The following is a 20,560-nucleotide window of genomic DNA, read 5'->3' as shown; positions in this document are numbered from 1 at the left end:
ATCACAACAACCCCAAGAACATTCCAGGCTTGGGGCAAAGTGGCTGGAAAGCTGCTTGATTAAAGTGGACCGAGGGTGTCGGTCAACAGCCATCTGAAGATGAGCCAGCAGTGTGCTCAGGTGGCCAAGAAGGCCAACAGCATCCTGGCTTGTATTAGACATTGTGTGGCCACCAGGACTAGGGAAGGGATTGTCCCCCTGTACTTGACACTGATGAGGCCACATCTCAAATACTGTGTTCAGGTTTGAGCCCCTCACTACAGAAAAGGACATTGAGGTGCTGGAACACACTCAAAGAAGGGCAACAAAGCTCATGGAGAGTCTGGAGAACAGGTCTTGGGAAGAGCAGCTGACGGCACTAGGGTTGCTCTGTCTGAAGAAAAGGAGGCTGAGGGAAAACCACCTCAGTCTTTACAACTACCTGAAAGGAGGTTGGGGCCATGTGGATGTTGGACTTTTCTCCCAAGTAACATGAAAGGACAACTGGAAATAGCCTCAAGTTGCCCCAGGGGAACTTTACATTGGATATTAAGAAAAAATCCTTCACTGAAAGGGTTGTAAAGCATAGCAATAGGCTGCCCTGGGTAGTGGTGGAGTCAACATCCCTGGAGGTAATTAAAAGATGTGGAACTCAGGGACATAATTTAGTGGTGGACTTTGCAGTATTAGGTTAATGAGTGGGCTCAATGATCTCAAAAGTCCTTTTCCAAGCTAAATGATTCTATGATTCTCTTCTGCATGTTTCGTGATTCTTATAGGCATGGAAGGGGAAATACCTCTTCTCAGGGACACTCTTGGAACTTCTTTTGTCTCATAGAAACAGAGACACAGTAACTCCTAAAGGCCTTCTAGGTACAAAAAGCCTTTATTTTACATAGGAAGCATGGAAATATTTTTTAAAACAGGCCTTTTATTTTTGGTTAGTGTTTTTTGGATATTTTTCCCCCAAAGCGCTGGAGTAAAAGTGGTTTTGTATAACAATGTATGGCTCTGTTGTGGCATTGTTTGCTGTATAACTTTTTCAGTACACAAAAACATTCACTTTTCCAATGTATTTTTGTTAGGCATTTTCATTTGGTGTTTGTTCTCGCTGCACATGAACTCCGATAGCTTGTAAAACAAATCATTACTGCTGCCCCAGGCCTGCAAATTGAAAAGGACCCAACTTTCTATTTCATACATTTCTTTGAATGTTAAGCAACTGAGTCACTAGAAGTTGAATACAAAAACACCTTGAAAGGCTGTTGCTAATGTATTACACCCTGGGTTGCTATGCTTTGAAACTGCAGCTTTAAGCTTTACAGGGCTGCATTATTTCTTGTTTAGCAGCTCCCTGAAGCATGAGGAACAGAGTAAAGTTAAAAGGAAAATACAATTGTAACACTAGAAAGGAGGCCTGGGAAGAATTCTGGACTCAGAATATTTGTTCTAACTGCATTTAGGTCAGCCTTTTCAGTTGGCTTTTGTTATATTTTTTTATTATTATTTATTCCAGTTAGTTACTTGTCAAGGCCAACCAAAGTGTCCAGCTTCATTCAACCATTTCTGTAATGCCAGGGTTTGATATGATACAAGCTCTTAGAGGTCTCTTGATTTCAGAAACCAGTGATTACAGAATCATAGTGGAAATATTACCTTTTGAAATGCAATTGCCCAGGAGACTTCTATAAATATTTGTTTATCCTGGGTTACTCAGTTTTCTAAGTGCTTAAGTACCTACCAAATAATTCTCCATCTCCAGACAAACACAGATAACAACTGAACTTCTTCAGAGAGACAAACCTTTTTCCATTCTCCCATTTGAAGAGCTGTCTGAATGGGAACATCATTCAGTGAAGCTTGTCATAGCTGCCTAGGTAGTTTATTCAATTTGCACGTGGTGGGAAAGGGTTCTTCTGAAGTATTCATGCTGTCTGAAGAAGTGAGAGCTACTTTCATTTTTTATGATGTTATCTTCCTGTTCTATGCAGTTCTCACAACCACAATTTTCAGCCCTCAGCTAAAGTTTGTCAGCAAATGTATGTCAATTTAAAGAAAAGTAACTTAAATTTTAAAATGCTAAGCAGTCATGGTTTCATGGACTTTCACTGGATTTTTTGAAGCCTAGATGCTCTTTATAAAATGGAGTTTTTAACATTAGTCACCCATGGTTTAGGAGTTGATGCTGAGCATCCCTACATGGAAACTCTGGCAGCTTCCTACGATATAGGCAAAAAACAAATAGTTACTATCAACATTGTCTGCATAAACTACTGCAGACTGATTTGTTGATCAGTTTTAGAGGAGGTAGGAGGTGGAAGAACTCTATTGCTCTTGCCTTAAAGGCTTTTGTTTTACCTTCATATTCCCAGGGATGATAGTTGCAGAGGATGAGTAACAATACATTTCCTGTAGTAGCAGATTGAGCCACTAACTAGTGAACACTACTGCTTATTTTGTATGTGCCTGGTCACTGCTGAGCAGAGGCTTTGGGGATGAAGGGTTGAAAGTGGTAGCAGCTATCTGCGCTGGGCTGCCTGAACCTAGTTGTAGAAGAGCTCCATCCAAAGCGAGGTTTAGCTGACTCTGCATTTGCAAAACATCCCTTTGGTTGCATTGGAGCAACCAGCAGAGTCAGTATACCACTGCAGCTTTTATGGAACACAGATGAGTTGAAGAAACAGATAGGAAAAACAAAATAGTCTTAAGGAGTTGGTTGGAAAGCTTCATGTATTTCTTGTATTCTGCTTCTGTCTCAAGACCTACACAAGAGATCTCAGCTGCTGGTCCTACTGCTTGTTCATCAAGTCAGCAACACAGCTCTCTCCACAGTTCAGTAGAATAATTGGGACAAAAAGAATCCACGTGGTCGTATTGAATTTCCTCTGTAGATTCTTCTAGAAGCTATCAGTTATACCTGTAGAAATGAACTTGCTGGTGTGGGGTTTTTTTGTTCAATCCCTTCATGTTCCCTGTTTTTTATCAAATTTCATTTAGTTACTTCTTTCCATCTCTCCAGTGTGATTCTGTGCCTTGCTCATTAAGTGTAGAGAACATAGAAAACAGCCAATTCACAGCAATTCTGGAGTGGTGTAAGGTGATTTGTTTTGTTTTTTTTTTTTTTAAGTAATTTTCTACTGCTGGTAGGCTTATGTGAAGAAGGGGTGTGAAGTCTCAGTGGATGAGCTGCTAAGATTTCAGTAGCTTTGAGCTTCCTTCCCAATGGGAGGGAGCAGTCCTTTAAAGAAAAATTGTTCCTATTCAGTTATGTTTTGCAGTCTGAACTTTCAAAAGGTAAGAAAAACTAATCAATTATGTGTGAATTGTGAATTGTATCACTTCAGGTAAGCTTCTAATTGAAGATGGTTTGCTGAAGATACCTTTTCTGAAGGTCCTCTGTTGAGGAGTTTTCTTGTCATCAACAAACACAGAACTATTTCCAGTCAGAGAAAAGGCTTAACTACTGGAAATGGAAAACTGCTAATTGTACAAAATGCTAACAAGTATCTGCTGCTTCTTTTCTCTAATTTATTTTAAAAACACCATAAAATCTAGGATATGCTACTATGTAAATATTTTCTTATTCAATAGCTGCTCTGGAGGAGCTGGAATGGTGACAACAGTGGGGGGAAAGTTCTGGGGAAAGATCTTTTCCTGGAGACATCTGCAATGTCTTGAATTTATATCCATCCCACAGGCTGACAGCTGCAAGCACCAGGCACAAAGTGTCTCAACAGAGCAGCATATTTAAACAGTTTACTTTGGAGGATAGGATTAATAAGTGAGTGATCATTTTCCCTTCAAATAGTAACTTGGTACTGAGGGCTCCCAAATGGTAATTTAATACAGTTGAACGTCTTTAGAAGGTTTTATTAGCTTTTTAAGTAGTTAGAAACTGAAGAGGCAATATTCATTCACTGGAAATAAAAGCAGCAAGTACAAACTATGAAGGCAGTCTTCAGTTGTTGTATGTTCAGTCTGGCCTACTGATGGAGAAAGTTTTCTTAAGACCTGAAATACTACCAAAATGCAACAAATTAACATGCGAAAGGTCAGCAGATAACTGATGCCCAGAACGTAGGCATCTAAAGCATATTTTGATAAGGGTGACAGAGGAAAGCTCTAGTTTGAGAATTAACTTCTTAGAATTTTTAAGTTGTTAGCCAGATTTGCATCTTTCTCACAGAAGAAGGGGGAAATTTCTACTTCATCACCTGATGTGCTGTTGGGCACTGAAAGAAACTTCTTCCTTTTCTAGAAGAAAGGGAAAAGGACCTGTCTGTGGTGTATGTTGTTAATATCCATGGTTCCTTACCCAGCAGGGCACTCCCACCTACTAACCTCACCTTGATTGTTTTTATCTTTTTTTTTTTTTTTTTTCCCTCCACCACCTTCTGCTTTCTTGGGGACTGTATGCAAGCAATGCTCAGGAAACAGGCTGTTCTTCATTTACCACATTCAATTTTACTGGTGTCCTCAGGCTTGACCAAATCTTGGGGTTAGAATTCAGGCACTTGCTGTAAAGCAGACATGATTTCCAGGTTTTCTGAAACACAGTGGGCTGGAGAGATTTTTTAATTCAGTCTGGAAAAGTAGGTGATAACTTCTCTCACTGCTCTGGTCATCATCAGTGCTGACAGCTTGGGTATTTTCCATCTTAGTAGTTTAAAGTTGCTTTGGAGCAATGTTCCAAAAAGCTTTGCATCAGCCCATCCACTAATGGTAGAGGATTCTGTCTTAACTTCATGCTACCTTAAGAACTGGCCTTGCATTTCAAAGCAGTAACTCTTTATGTTTTATGAATAATTGCAGTTATGACATCAGTCAATTCTTTCTTTATTCTTTCACATACCAGAAGGATTTGGATTCTGCAGGTTTGGCCTTTTTTTTTGTTCTGGTTCTTGCTAAAACAGACTGCCAAAATGGTTGTGAGATCTGTTTCCTTCCTGCCTTCCCTATTCACTGTGGCCACAAACCACCTGGGTACTTCAGAGATGCCAGATGAGAAATGGGTCCTATTAATATCAGTAGGACTTTGACTCCTGTCTGACACTAAGCAGTTAAGCTTTCCTGAACTGAGATATCTCTTCCTGCATTCTCAGGTCATGGGGACAAAACGGTGATTCCTTTCTTCCCAAGAGCATGCTTAATGATTTCTAAAGTGATTTTTCTCTTAACTTGCAAGCAATGGCACAGGTCACACCTTGAGTAAAACATAGTCATGTATGCTGCTACCCAGAAGGTGAGAGGATTTTGAGGCTTCTACTTATGTCTGTTTTAAAAAATGCTTGTTTGTATAAACCGTTTTTATGCTACTGAGCAGATGTATTACTAAGAACACACAACTGGCTGTTAGCTGGTATCAGAAAGAGACAAATCACAGTCATCTTAATGCTGACAGATTTGCCAGTATTAGAAGAAACAGATGGGTTGGAAGAGGAAAGATTAGAAGGGGTGGGGGTCATAATTGAGTCTCCCAGTCAATAGTTAGATCAGTTCCAAAAGAGAAGAGAAAAGATCCATTGTGCATTTTGAGCTTAAAACTTTACTTTTCTTTGATGTATAAGACTGGTTTCAGTCCAGTGTCAGAGTGCTTACACAATAAGACAGATTTAATTGGTCATTTCAGTTTAAATTGGCTAGAATCATGATCTTAATTGAATTGTTTTCCCTTTGCAGGGACCTCAGGGACCTCCAGGACAAAAGGTATAGTATGAACAACAATATTGTGCAAGTGATAATTCCTTCAGGTGCCAAATTGCAAGCAGAAAGAGTAAATGGAATTAGCTACTGCACACTGCTGTGAATCAGTTAGTTTAGGCTCTGAATTTTGTTTTTGCAAAATGCAGGAGTATGGGGTGAGACATCAGATATCTCATTTCCCCCATCATAGGAAGTTCAAGCAATGCAGAGCAGACTGTTTTCAATCTGTCTGCTTAACTTTCAGGTGAAAAGGTCACAATAATTTTCTTATTCATGCACTGGTACGACTAGGAAACTGAGGTTAAAACATCGTGAAAGGTGGGGAGATAGAGTTTCTGATTAAATGCATGTCCTTACTCAAGTAGATCAGTGCCATATGACTAAAAACCTTGACCAGCATAAACAAAGGACATAGGTGTTGCTGATAAATGGAGTTTGCATGGTGGTGTTCAGGTGGTCTGATGGTGTCTTCCTGTTCCTTCAGTAACCCAAGACCTGACTTCCTGAGCATGCTTTCCGTGTTATTTATGTTCATTAGAGCTGACTGCCTCAGTTTGATGGAGTGAGTTTAAGATTTATGGAATGACACCATTAAAGCAGTCCTAGATATATCTGCAATAACAGCTAGTAAGTGGCACTTCACCAGCATCTCACCCACATACCAGAAAGGCAAGCGATTTTCTAGTTGATTTCAAAAGATTAAAAGGTTGTGTGAAAAAGGAAAGAAATAACTAATATTAACATGTGAGAAGGATGCCACCTCTACTTTTTCTCTTCTCAGGTAATATTCTTGAAGGTAAACATCTGCTCAAAGTGAAGTTTTTGAACAAAAGAAAGAAAATCTGCTCATATGTAAAAACGTAATCCCAAACTTTATAAGTTAATGGAATTTTGTCATCTGTGAACCGTACAGAGTTTGCAAGCTGGAAGAGAGAACTACTCTTCATGTTTAGCAATACAAGAATGTGCCATTGTAAAGCTGCACAGATGTCTAAGTTGCCATTATAAAATTATACCCTAAGATTTGAGGAGGAAGGTATTTCAATTGTACAGCATCAACAAGACCTGTAAGCTTTCAAATATCTGATAAACTTCAGCTATAGAAAACTCACTGAGTGGAGGAATTGGTATAAATAGGATAGTTTATTGAGGGTGATGGTTTAAAGCCCCCCTGAGCATTGTCTCCTGGCCTCTTTTTTTTAGGGTGCCAGCCTTTCAAATATCAGTCATGGGTTTGTATGATGTTAAGGTGTTTATAAATGAAAAACAAAAATTATGCTTTCAGTTTCCTTGCTGAGCTTTTTATTATTGCAGAAGAGGAGGATACTGTGCAAGCACATGCAGTTTTCCTGCTTTCCTCATGCCTCAGGTTCTCACTGAACATCTGTACCAGCAGTCACACAAGTTCCTTCAGAAAAATTGTCCATCATGTAGAAACATACAGAGTGAGAGCTTTGTAAAAGGATCTCTGTAATGTCACAAGTCAATATTAATGTTTTGCTTTCCTTCTTTGTGCATTCTTTGTGTTTGGCTTTTAAATTTTGATTACAGTAATACTGATGGAATCTCAAGGAATAATTTGCACCATCAGTTGTTGCAGATTATCTCTTAAAAGCCTTAGCCCAGAACTACCAGGTACTGAGCTTGAAGCATCTGTCTTGCAGTACTAATAGTTTTGTTCAGGTGCTGTGTCTGATTGTGTGGGATCAGTCTCAACATTTATTAACAGCATTAAATGGAATTGAATTTTAACTCCCACATTTCTTGGGAAGCATCCACAACACTACAGAACAACCATCAACCTGAGGCTTGTTTCTAGAAGAGGCCATACAGCAGGACAGTCATTAAAATGCACAACATGAGAACTTGTCTAATTGGTGTCAAATCTCAACTGAAAAGTGAGGTCAGTTTGGATAAAAATTGGGTTTTTTCAGAATTTATTGCAGTTACAATAAGCAAACATTCACCATCATCTCTAAGTACTGTATTAAGAGATGAAAGGTTTCATGACCTGTTTAATTTGCTAAACATCAACATCTGTTTCCCACCAGGGTTCTGTTGGAGTGCCTGGTGTTCCAGGGAGAGATGGACAAGTGGTGAGTTCACTGATTTTGTCAGCACTGCCATTATTTATGTAGTTGGTTAAAGCTACTCAGGGCTTGTTCACATGAGCAACCCTAGATCCAGAACTGTGGTTTCAGATTGGCTTCATGGAAAAGGCTGTACAATCATCTTTGTGCTCTGAAGTAGTTTTTGCTAGTTTTACTTCAACAAGCAACAGGCATAATTGATTAAGGTGAAGTTTGATCAGATTTCATAATGACTGATAAGTTCCTGAAAGAAATGCATATTACTGATGTGCAACCTTAGACAATGTATTTACAAAGTAAGTTTTTACTGTAGATTTTTTTTCCACTTTTTGTTAACTCAATCCTATGATGCAAACACTTTATGTTGATATTGGGCATTTATACAGTGCCAATACAATTTTAATAGAACCTATAAATAGAGAATAAAAAGAAAAAAGTATAGATAAAGAACAACATGAAATCCTGGAGAAGAGGAGGCTGAAGGGAGACCTCTTTGCTCTCTACAACTACCTAAAAGAAGGTTGTAGTGATGTGGGAGTTGGTCTCTTCTTCCTAGTATCAAGTGATAGAAAGAGGAGATGGCCTCAAATTGTGCACGAAGAGGTTTAGCTTGAATATTAAGAAACACCTTTTTAACTGAAAGAGTGGTCAGGCATTGGAACAGCCTGCCCAGGGAGGTGGTGGAGTCACCATCCCTGGAGGCGTTCAAGAAAGCTCTGGACATGGCACTTTGGGACATGCTTTAAATGATCATGGTGGTGTTAGGTCGAAGGCTGGACTCAGTGATCTTAGAGATCCTTTCCAACTTAAAAAATTCTGTGATTCTGTGATTGAAGTTGAGTACAAAACTGCAGAGAAATAAATCAAGCAGATGTATTCTTGAACACCGCCAGAAGGAAATAGTAACTCAGGCAAGTCAGTGTCATCTTGCAGTGCCATCACCAAGTTAACTCATAGCTCAGAACAGCCCTCCATAAGGAGGGGTCACAGTAAAGCAGCAGGATTTCACTGCATTGCTAAGGTTTGTTGGCAAATCTAGGTAGTAGGGTTTAAATAATATCCCTCCATGACTGTAAACAGTATTTTCCATCTGTTGTTCTCACAGGCACTAACATTCCTAGTGAACTTCAAAGGCACCTGCAGTGAATACCAAAAGGAAAACGTGGGATTTAGGTTATTTGCTGTGTTTAAGCAGCAAGTGATGGTAGTGTAAAACAGTTATTTACAATCCTTTAGTCTGCCTTCCTCCCCAAAAGCCCTAGGAATAAAAGTAATAAGGTGTTTCAAATAATTTCATTTCAATCCCTCTTTCCTAACAAAAAGGATGTATTGTTTTTAATAGCATAGCATCCAGTATTAGAATGGTGTTTTGATGGTGGTTATAAGAAGTGATGCAGTAATCAGTTGTGTCACTTCAGTGCTAATGCTAGGACCCTAGCTTTTAATAGAGAATGGTAGAACTGTCAAGGTTGGAAGAGACTTTTGAGATCATCAAGTCCAACCACTTGCCTAGACCTCACATTCCGACCACTACTGCTAAGATACTACCACTAGACAATGTTCCTAAGCACCACACCCATAAAAAATTATGACTGTGGAATGGCAGAAAAGAATGAAATTAGAATTAGAATTAGAAATTCTAAATAATAATAATAATTAAAATATTATGAAATGAATTTGCATTAATGCCTGAATTTTTTTCACTTTGTGTTTTCAATTGCAACCTGCATGGTAGGTGGCATTTACCAACTGTTATTCTACATCTCACAAGTAATTTTTTGAAAAAATAAGAGTGAAAAGCCAGTGAAGAAAAACTTGGTATATTATTTTCTTTGGATGTGCTGGAAAATCATAGAATGGCTTGGGTTGGAAGGGACCTCCAAAGGCCATCTAGTCCAACCCCCCTGCAGTGAGCAGGGACATCCTTCACTAGATCAGGTTGCTCAGAGACTTGTCAAGCCTGACCTTGAGTATCTCCAGGAAGAGGGCTTCAACCATCTCCCTGGGCAGCCTGTTCCAGTGTTCCACCACCCTCATATTCCTAACATCCAATCTATGTCTTTCTCTAGTTTCAAACCATTGCCCCTCATCCTATCATTGCAGGCCTTTGTAAAGAGTTCCACTCCAGCCTTTTTTAAGGCCCCCTTCAGCCACTATAGGGTTTCCCTAGAGCTTTCTCTTCTCCAGGCTGAGCAACCCCAACTCCCTCAGCCTGTCCTCATATAACATAAAACATGTAAAATGTAAGAAGTCTGGACAGGGTGAATTTGCAAACCACATCAAATAGAACTCTAGCCAGAAATCTTCACTTGGATAAGCACAAAAAAATGGATGTTGATGAAAAAAGTTAAATTTATTGAATGTGCAAAACTGATGATTAAAGTGGCATTTCGGGAGATGTGGAATTTTTTTAAGCTGCACTGGCAGATTTGTATGCCAGTTTCTAGGAGACCACATAGACTTGAAGTCATGTTTCATGGGCGAGAAAAGAAGTTTGCAGTTGCCTTTAATTAACAGAAATTGTGAACACATCTTTAAATGCTGTTTATCAACTTTAAAAAGTGCTGTAAAACCAGATCTTTATATTTAATCACTGTCCCTTGGAGTTGTTCAAAAAAACATGAGACATGGCACTTGGGGACATGGTTTAGTGGCCATGGTGGTGTTGGGTTGATGGTTGGACTTGACTTAGATGTCTTTTCCAACCTGATTTTGTGATTCTAATTACTAAAAACTAAAATCTAGATAAAACCATACAGATAAAAATTATTTTGTTTTCATGATTGTTGATTGATACTGACTAGTCAGCACTTCTTTCTGTGCAAAAAATATATTATTTTCATCTGATACTAAGATGATGAGAGTTGAATGTTACTATCTCTTGTAGTGAATAGGTAAGTAAGTCTGCTAGTTTGGAATTAGTGGTAGAAATAAAGTTAAACTGAAGCAGTATTTATCTAAAGTTAGAAAGTATAGTCCAACCCAAGACTCCCATGCTAATATTTTCCTACCAAAGGGTCCATTCTTCCACTTTCTATGAAAAAAACAGATTCCTATGCAGTATGACACAGAAGATACTGCAAAATGAAGACCAGAGCAGTAATTTTAAGAGCTGGGCTGTGCTGTGAGCTGTCTGCTGGCACTCCTGGTTTTTCTCATATGGATTCATGTTGATTTGCAGAATAGTTGAACTCGAGTTGAATGTGTGATGCAAGTCATTCCCTTTTTAAAATTTACACAGTAGAAAAGCTTTACAAAAGCCTCACTGTCTTGGTAGCCTTTTAATCTGTGAGCTTGCTCTGTCAAATAGCAGCATGTGCAGTGCACTAAGTTCCAAGTTAATATTTTTTCTTAGTTTAAAAGGCAGTTAGTGTTAAGCTCTGTGCTTAAAATTAAGTGTGTGTGTGAATGCTTTCCTCATCTGGACAATGAAATATTTTTCATCAGATGAATGCCAGCAATGAATTATCTTTGTTGTGGCTTTAAGCAGTGGAATAATGCAGAATTAGGTCAGCTCCATCTTATACATTTCTCTGTAATTTTTCTTTTCCTTTCCCTTCACCATTTCTTTAATTAAAATAGTCGATTGTGGGAGATGATTGACAAGTTTGACCAATAGGTCTAGGAATGAGATCATAAATTCTGGGTGCATTTAGAACAATTTTCTAATCCCTTAATTTATGAACCACTTCTCTTAGACAATCTCTAGACATTAGAGTAAGTGTAATTTTACATGATCCACATGTTTTTGCAGGACTGTTGAGCAGTAGGGTTTTTTTTCTTTGCATGAAGAGCAGTAACAAAATCATTGCCATAAAACCTTAACTTTATTTGTTTGGTTTTTAGACCAAATTTCATGAAACAGATCAGAAAGTCTTGCAAGAGTACTTACACTCTTTGTTTATTCCTGCATCTGGGAAACTATGGCCACATTCTGCTTATCTTGTTGAGAACAGCAGTTGGGAAGGAGCTGCCCAATAACACCTGCAACTAGATTGTTGGGATGGACAGGAAACTTCTGAGATAGCAAGGAGATTGTTTTTGAGTCCTCCCCTTGCAGACTGTTGTGCAATACACCTGTAGCAGATTGTTTCACAGCAGGATCCTATGGGGGATAGCCTTCACTTTCTCCATGCCTCAGGCACTCGAATAACACCAGAAAGGAATATACCTACATGGAGAATATGGCATTGCAGTGATCTTGGGATACCAGATCCCTACATTAATCATGTTGAAATGGCAAAAAAGAGATTCTTGAAAAGTTCAGCTGTGCAAATATGGAGCACCTGGTCTGGTATTTGTTAAGTGGTACTGATACGATAAGGACTCCTAGTGACAGCAGCAGCAACACAAGGAGAAAAGGGGAGGTCCTCTAAGCAGGGATTGCACTTGCCCTGAAGGAGGTCAGTTTCTGGAGTCTGTGCAACCAGCTCTCTAAATAAGAGTTTGCCCTTTACTTCCATGGAATGCTTTTTCTCACATAATACTTGCTGTTTGGAGGTTTTTGTGAGGGTTTATTGAAAACAGAATGTGAGACCAGGCTAGATCACTTCAAATGCTTCAGTAGTCTGACATTAGCAATCTGAAAAATCTCAGAGGAACTTCCCTTCTTAATCAGTTGCCTTCAAGTCTGGGTGTGTACTTCTCTTATTGCTTTCTTCACATTTCTTATTACTTTAATTTGCATGAACTTCCCCATAGCATGTACTGTGTAGGGGACACATTTTGAAAGTAGTATTATCGAATTTCTTTAGAGAAATGAGAAAGGGTATGAATGTGCTAACATTTTTTTTCAAATAAAGTATATAAAGGCAGGAAACATCATTAAATGTAGTTCACAAATCCTCAGACAGGTTTGTAGGCCAGCTGAGTCTTGTTGAAGACTCTTTCCACTTAATTTCAGGTAGTGAGTGGGCCAGGAGAGATTTCCAGTTCTTAAACAAACAATTTTAAGTTACTTTTGAGGGAGGTGAAAAGAAAGTTGAAAGGAGGTAATTTAACCCTGGTTTGAAATGGAAATCACAGTAACATGTCTGAGAAATCACTTTTTTCCCTTCTGTCCTCATTTATGTATTTTAGAATAAAATTAGGTTGGATTAGGCTTCAGGGCCTCTTGTGTTTCCTTATCCCTAAAACTGATTATATTCTAGTGACGGAAAAATACAGCAATATTGTCAGCCTTTCTTCTCAGGCTGAGGTAGGTATCAACCAGATGGAGTAGACAGAGTTATGCATCTCACCAAAAGTAACCCTGTTTCAGAACAGCAGCCTCCAGGCTGTTTTTCTGTTACAAACAAGAAAAGCTGGGGCCTCCAGCCATGCTATTTTTAGCTGATTAATTCTAGATATGAAGGTATATGCCTCCAGGGCATGGAGCACTCCAGTAAGGAGAAGCACCCTTTCAACTGCTGTGACTCCTTTGATATGGACTCTGGTGGGTGATATGCTTTCAGACCTGTGCTGAAGCACTTTTTATGAGTCCATATTGACAGATTTTTCTCATATTAGCAGCAGAGCCCACACAGTGCTCTACACATTTAAATGCTCAGCAAAATCAGAATCTCTTCAGTGTAAACATTGACTGCTCTTACCACAAGACTATTCAAGGATTTTGCTACACTATTTATTGAGCAGGGTGCTGAAGGAGGTTCTTTGCCCAATTACTGGAAAGAGAGATGGTCTTTCAGTGCTAATAGACTTGAACCAAGGTGTTCTTGTGTGCTGTCAAAATCACAGAATCATAGAATCACCTGGGTTGGAAGGGACCTCTAAAAGTCATCTAGTCCAACACCTCTGCAGTAAGCAGGGACATCCTCAACTTGATCAGGTCACCCAGAGCCCTGTCAAGCCTCATCTTGAATCTCTCCAGGGATGAGGCCTCAACTACCTCGCTGAGCAACCTGATCCAATGCTCAACCACCCTCATTGTAAAGATTTTTTCCTAACATCCAACCTATATCTGCTCTTCTCTAGTTTCAAGCCACTGCCCCTCATCCTATCACTGCAGGCCTTCCTAAACAGTCCCTTTCCAGCCTTCTTGCAGGCCTCCTCCAGGTACTGGAAGGTAGTGATTAGGTCTCCCTGGAGCCTTCTCCAGTCTGAACAACCCCAGCTCCCTCAGCCTGTCCTCGTAGCAGGGGTGCTCGAGCCCCCTGATCTTCTTGCGGCCCTCCTCTGGATCTGCTCCATCGGGTCCATGTTCTTCCTGTACTGAGGGCTCCAGAGCAGAACATCCTTTCTAGCTATTCTTTGCATTATCTGAAACTCCTGAATGTAAGAGATGAGCTGGGTGTGTTCTTGGCATTCCTTGGAAGGATTTTACTAATTGGTCACGCACCTGAAGAGCTGGTGAGAAGAGGATGAGCCAAGTGCTTTTCAGTGGTGCCTAGTGACAGGACCAGAGTCACTGGGCACAAACTGAAACACAGGAGGTTCCCTCTGAACATCAGGAAACACTTTTTTTTACTATGAGTATGACTGAGCACTGATGCATGTTGCCCAGGGAGGCTGTAGAGTCTCCATATCTGAAGTTACATAAAAGCTGTCTGGACGTGGTCCTGGGCATGTAGCTGTAGATGACTATGCTTGAGTAGGGAGAGCTGGAAAACATGGTCTCCAGAGGTACCTTCTAACAGCAAGTATTCAGTGATTCTGTGTAAGGGGAAAACCAAAATCATAATATGCAGTCTTAACTTGAAAGCTTGACGATGGCAGAAGAAAATTGTTTCTCCAGCCTAACGCCTTTTCTGTCAGTGCTGTTAAAAAGAAACTGCAGTACAAGTCAGGAAGGGCATTAGCCATGGCCTGCTGAATGTAAACAAATATGTGAGATTAAGGATCTAGTTTTGTAGTTTGGTTTTAGTTTGGGGTTTTTTTGGTTGGGCTTTTTTTTTTTTCATTTTACCAAATTGAAAATGAATCTGATTGAAATTATGGCATCAGATGACACAGTTGAACGTCTAGGTTGCCCTTGCATGCATCACTCCTTGAACAGCAGCATAACCATCTTCAGCCTTTTAAAGGACAGCTATACTTTCTGTTCATCTCCAAAACACCAACCTGTGGGGCTGAAGCATGCTCGTACATCAGTTTGCACTCTACTTTTAATATGTGCTTTGACTAATAAATAAATGGAAGGAAAGTGGTGAGACACTGGAAAAGGTTGCTGAGGAAGGTGGTAGAAGCCTCATCCCTGGAGGTTTTTAAGGCCAGTCTGGATGGGGCTCTGAGCAACCTGATCTAGTGTAAGGTGTCCCTGCCTGTGGCAGGGGGCTTGGAACTAGATGATCAATTAGGTCCCTTCCAACCCGAACAATTCTGTGATTCTAAGTAATTAACTATAGTTCATAACAGCAGTATTTTAAATTATTTTCATGTCAAGAAGGAAAGTCATCTTTGGGGACCAATATTCCTAATATAACACAGTATTTTGCTACATAGCAATGGAAGAGCTATCAGGCTGCTCATCTAAATGTTAGCTGCAGTTTTGCTTCATAATTGCTTAGGGAATATCCTAGTTGATGGGAGGTCTGTCAAGGCTTTGTTCTTTTTCTCAGTTGGTTGTAGGTGGGATATTGGGAGTTTTTTTGCAGGTTTTGGGGGTTTTTTGGGGTTTTGTTTTTTAATGGTTGGTTTGAGAATTTTGGTGGTTTGGTTTTTTGCTTGCTTCGGAGGTTTTTTATGTTAGGCTTTAAAGGAATTGTTAAAATGCCTACACAAAAAGCCAGACTACCATGCCTACAAGACATGCAGCATGAAAAAGGGAGGCTCCCTGACACAAAACTGGTTTTCCTGTGAATTAGGAATGTTCACCAGGGGTAGGATATAGAGTTGCTTATGTGCTGTACATTTTTATTTCATCTTTTTTCTCTCTGATTCCTTGTATGGACAACAAAGTAGAGTTCTGAAATAAGAAATAGAATGTTGTAGGTATGACATAAAATTATTTTAGCCCCTGTTCTTCAACCATAATAAACAGAAAGATAATAATTTCAAAAGTGTAATGCCACAATGTCATTTCTGTGCTGTCCTTCCAGATTTGCTTTCAATCTTTCGTATTCCCAGAGCTAACTTCTGCTGCACCAATGCCTCTGAGTAGTACTTTCAGTGCCAAAAGTATAATGTCGGCCACAGGAAAGTGGCCCATAGGTCAGAAATGTGACTGTTGGTGTGAACATAGGAGTTAGTGTGACTACATGACAGCCTGAGGTTCTCACTTTTTTACAAAGGAAATAAGGTAATTCTTTTGTCCCCTTTTTGCAGTCTCCTTTTTGTCACAGCAGTAGCTCTCTGCATTCGTAGCACTGATATGTAAACCTGGGAAGAAAGTGCAAGCTGGAGTGTCAACCCTTTGACTAGAGATTTAAGCCCCCGAAAGTGCCAGCCGACAGCAGCTGCTTTACAATGAAGGGAACAGAAACAAACTTGTTTGTGGTGTGGGATGAGGAGAAACAAGTGCATATTCATTGGTCCCTTCTGCTTCATTTTGTCAACTGGCAGTTTTCTTCAAGTGCCTTTCAGGTCAATCCTTTAGGACACTTTTGCCTAATCTCCAACAGCTTCAAGTCCTGACTACTCATGTATCAAATGCCTTAGAGCTAGTGTAGTACAAAGGAGCCTTGACAAAGGGCTGACTCCAAAGGCTATTTGGTTCCCTGTGAGCTTAATGCTACCTAACACTTTCTCTCTACCTTGGAAAATACCTCACTGGAGTTTTGATAGAACATCCATGTTTTTGTTTTACATTTTGAAATAGTCCAGATGTTGATGAAATGTCATTCATAAAATCACAGTACTGTTTCAAGTGGAAAAGTTCTCTAAGACTGAGTCCAACCTAACATCACCATAACTAATAAACTATGTCCTGGAGTGCCATGTCTACACAGTTTTTAGACACCTCCAGGGATGGTGACTCCATCACCTCCCTAGGCAGCATGTCCCAATGCCTAACCACACTTTCATTAAAGAATTTTTTCCTAACATGCAGCCTAAAGCTCTCCTGATGCAACTTGAGGCCATTTCCTCTTGTTCTATCACTAGATCCTAGGGAGAAGAGACCAACGTAAACAATAAGGAAAAACTTTTTCACTGTGAGGCTGCTGGAGGAGCGGAACAGGCTGCCCAGAGAGGTTGTGGAGTCTCCTTCTCTGGAGACATTCAACACCCGCCTGGATGTGTTTCTGTGTAACCTACTCTAGTGATCCTGCTCTGGCAAGGAGTTAGTCAGAATGATCCCTTGAGGTCCCATCCAACCCCTAACATTCTTCGATTCTGTGTGACTTTCTGATCTCCACCTCACTCCAACTTTTGTCTAGGTAGTGGCAGAGAGCAACAAGGTCTCTCCTCAGTCTCCTCTTCTCCAGCTGATGACCCTATTTAGAAATAGAGCAGAACTTGGTTTTGTGGAGAATCAGAGTTTATATATCTGTGATTAGAGTATGACTGTGAAAGTAAGAAGGAGAAAATTCCTTTCTTAATGAAAGGCTTTTATGGAGGACTGGGGAGATGTTTGTTGCATTTGGAACAAGCCTTTGTCTTAACTCCTCCATAACTTCTGAGTGAAATGCTGGTCCATTATGTCTGCTAACTATGAAAATCGTCTGCTGAGCTTCTGACATGAACTTTCTGATAGAAACTTCTGTTTCCAGTTACTATGATTGTTATCACATTTACCATATTAACACAGCAAAGGGCTTATGGAAGAACCTCACTAGAAGCTTTTCCAGATCTTTTCTTGGATGTTATTTTCACATGCTTTGCCACCTCAGAAGTGCACTACAGCTGTGTACATGAGGGGTACCAAAGATAGGCATTTCTTCTCAAACTGGGACATACTCCTGCAGGTTTTACATAACCACCCATCACTCCTAGTAGTTTTAAGACAAAGTCCAACCATTATTTTATCACTGTACCTAAAATAAATATCTCTGTTTCTTTCCATAAATTTGGAAGTGTCTTTAAGAGTTTTTCTGATTTATTATTTTTTGGGTCTGTTTGTTTCAGGGTTTTGTTTTTAAATTTGAGAACAACCAAAAAAAAAAAAAAAAAAAAAAAAGGACGTTTGTAAATAATTGTTTATTGACTTCTGAAAATTATTTATGACTCTTTGAATAATTGAAGAGTATGTATACTGTCCATTAAACATGCCTACAATTTGGAATATAGATGCAGTGCTGAAAATTTTTAAACCTTTTAAATTTATTTTTCAGCCAGTGGTATAAGAGTAAGAAAACCAGACAAGGAATATTAAAAAAAAAAAATAAAATAAAGTTAGAAGGATGTCTGTCCTTCCAAACTCTTCCATTTTTGGAAAGGATCCTTCCTATTTTTCTTCATTATCTGCCCTCTGTATGACACCAGGTGCACAAATGTCAAAATCGTTTCAGATCAGCTTTTCTTGCAGTATTTCTGAGTTGTAGAAAAGGGGAAAGCGTTGGCAGTCTTGCTGGGATAACGATGCTCCTAAGTGGCCTGCTTTTCAGTACCAGAAGTCACAGTTGTTTACTGTTTTAGTCTGGCATCTGTGTATTTCCACTGCCTTCAGTAGAATTATATCTTGTCTATACAGGAGTTAATTAGACTTAATCCACACAAACTGATGAAATAAGGTGGTTTAGTGCTAAACAGCGGAATAGGTACTCACAGAGCCTTTTTAGATTTTGTTTGTCATTACTTGCCCAATATGAGAAGGCAGGGGAAATGCTGTTAATACACATCATGTTTTTCTTAACCTCATCTCTTGTTTTCTTTGCCTTTAGGGTGAACCTGGTTTGCCTGGCATAGCAGGAGAGAAGGGAGCAGCAGGGCTTAAGGTTGGTATTGCAAATGGATTAAACCAGAAGCACACAGTGCATGAGTGCATGTATAGATGACAGTCATGTTTTCCAACTTGCTTTTATATTCTGACTGGTTTTAATGATCTGCTCTCTCCAGTGATCAGTGCTGTAAGAGGCTTTGCACATTTCACCATAAAGAAGCATATTCTTCTGCCATGCATGTGTAATTCCAGTCAGTGGCACTGACGCATACGCATCCACTGCCAAGTGATTGGGAATTTGGAGACCTTTTCAGAAGGGCTTTGTTTATGCTCCTTACAATGTGTTTCAGGCTTCTTTTCAAGAATTGCTGTGGTCAATTCTTTGATGAATGTCAGGGTTAAGTCTTGAGGGCTGATCTTGCTATTATGGAAGTCAGCAACAAGCCTCATTAGGCGTGTGTGTCAGCCTGTATCTGTTACATCAGAATGTCTCTGCACTTAGAGCTGAATAATTTGCTCTGCTGTTTTAATATTGAACTAGTGAAATACAACAGAAAGCTTATGACAACTTCATTTAAAAGGAAGCTCAATGTGTCTGAGATGATGGGATCTGTGGGCCTCTTGAAAAGGGTAATGCTACATTCTAATCCCATCAGCTGTGAGTGTATGCCTTTGGTGCACATGTGCTCCTCAGCTGATTCCGTGCATCACTCTGCTGCTGACAGGCATGCAAGGCAGACTTTTTACATATGCTGACTGGCTGCTTGTCCATCAAGAACAAAAACAAACCATCAGGGAGCATGACCTTTTCTTACTTTGTATACAGAAGAAGCCAAATTATGGCAGTTGATGCTTAATTCATGTTCACAGCTGTAGTCTTTGAGTTGCCTAGCAACTACCAGCCATCATAAGGGGTAAAGATGAGCCATACTGCAGTTCTGAGCCAGAAATGCAAAGATGAGTTTTCAGGGTCAGGCTGGTGTCCAAAAGTGCATTTGCCATTGAGCCATTTTCACAAGCAAGTTTCATAATTTTGAAAAGTAGTGGCTATAAGCCATCTTCTGGCTACAGAAAATGTGGGGAGCACCAAAGTGTCTTTTCTCTGAATTGATTATAAATTAGTTGAAGACACTTAAGGCATTTCATCTCTCCAGAGGAGCCTTGTAAACCATTAACAGAATCAGAAGACTTTCCTTTCACATGCAGCTTTTGGACTTTTTCTTTATTCATTCCAAAATGAGGAGAATCAAATATAAGGTCCTAGAAATCCACTTCAGATAAATAAATTCCTGTTTGTCAGGGCTTGATCTAGGACAAAACAGGGGTACAAAGTAGTTGCATGCAAATTATTGATATGTAAAAATTATACTGAAGTTATATTGTTTATTGAGTTCTATTAAATGCATGTATTTTATTCCTTATTGAAGATTTTATTTTTGGATTTTGTCACCTGAAACAATGTCATCAGTAGTGACATAATAGTTAGTAATTGACTTATAAGTATAGTAACACTAGCACTTTGATTTTTTGCTTGTGTTAGTAACTTACAACTTCTTTGATCCAATTATTTTCATCAGGGTGACCCTGGAGAAAGAGGAGAAAAGGTGAGACATGCTTTACTTCCTTTGTGGTGGTGCTGTTTTGTAGCTACTCCCTAGAATTTGAGCAGCACAGTGCAACTTTTACAAGTGTAAACTAATACTTGCTGCTAGAAGTCACTGATCTGTGATTATTGCAGTGGGATTAGGCACAGAGAGCAGTGGTCATGTGTTAAAGGCTGCACAGTTGAGCAACTGTGCAATTAATCCTAACTGTGATTAGTCTCAGAAAAAGATGAGTCTATGTGAATAAAAGATAGATCTGTATGTTTTTCATCACTTGGTTTTGATGCTCTATCACCTCTGTGGAGCAAAACTATTAGATAACAGAATGATAACAAGATAGACTCTGAGTGACACATAGATAACCAGTTCTCTTCATACTAAAAGTGGAACCTTCCATTCTTGGGTCAGGTTAAGCAAGAGCAAGGGAA

General features: G+C 39.5%; 1 protein-coding gene across 1 annotated transcript in view; it reads left to right on the top strand.

Annotated features, from left to right (window-relative positions):
* The window catches only part of COL25A1 (collagen type XXV alpha 1 chain), a 323,498-nt gene that overhangs the window by 244,093 nt on the left and 58,845 nt on the right, over nt 1-20,560 (top strand). Inside the window, exons 13-16 of the mRNA XM_054383078.1 lie at nt 5,659-5,685; nt 7,734-7,778; nt 18,530-18,583; nt 20,106-20,132. Of these exons, the coding sequence (XP_054239053.1) occupies nt 5,659-5,685; nt 7,734-7,778; nt 18,530-18,583; nt 20,106-20,132 (153 nt within the window). The remainder of the gene's footprint in view (nt 1-5,658; nt 5,686-7,733; nt 7,779-18,529; nt 18,584-20,105; nt 20,133-20,560) is intronic.

The sequence above is a fragment of the Indicator indicator genome, chromosome 8 (genome assembly GCF_027791375.1).
Source record: "Indicator indicator isolate 239-I01 chromosome 8, UM_Iind_1.1, whole genome shotgun sequence".
In the NCBI taxonomy this organism is placed as follows: domain Eukaryota; kingdom Metazoa; phylum Chordata; class Aves; order Piciformes; family Indicatoridae; genus Indicator; species Indicator indicator.
Note: the sequence above shows the minus strand (reverse complement) of the source record. Positions and strands in the feature narration are given on the sequence as shown.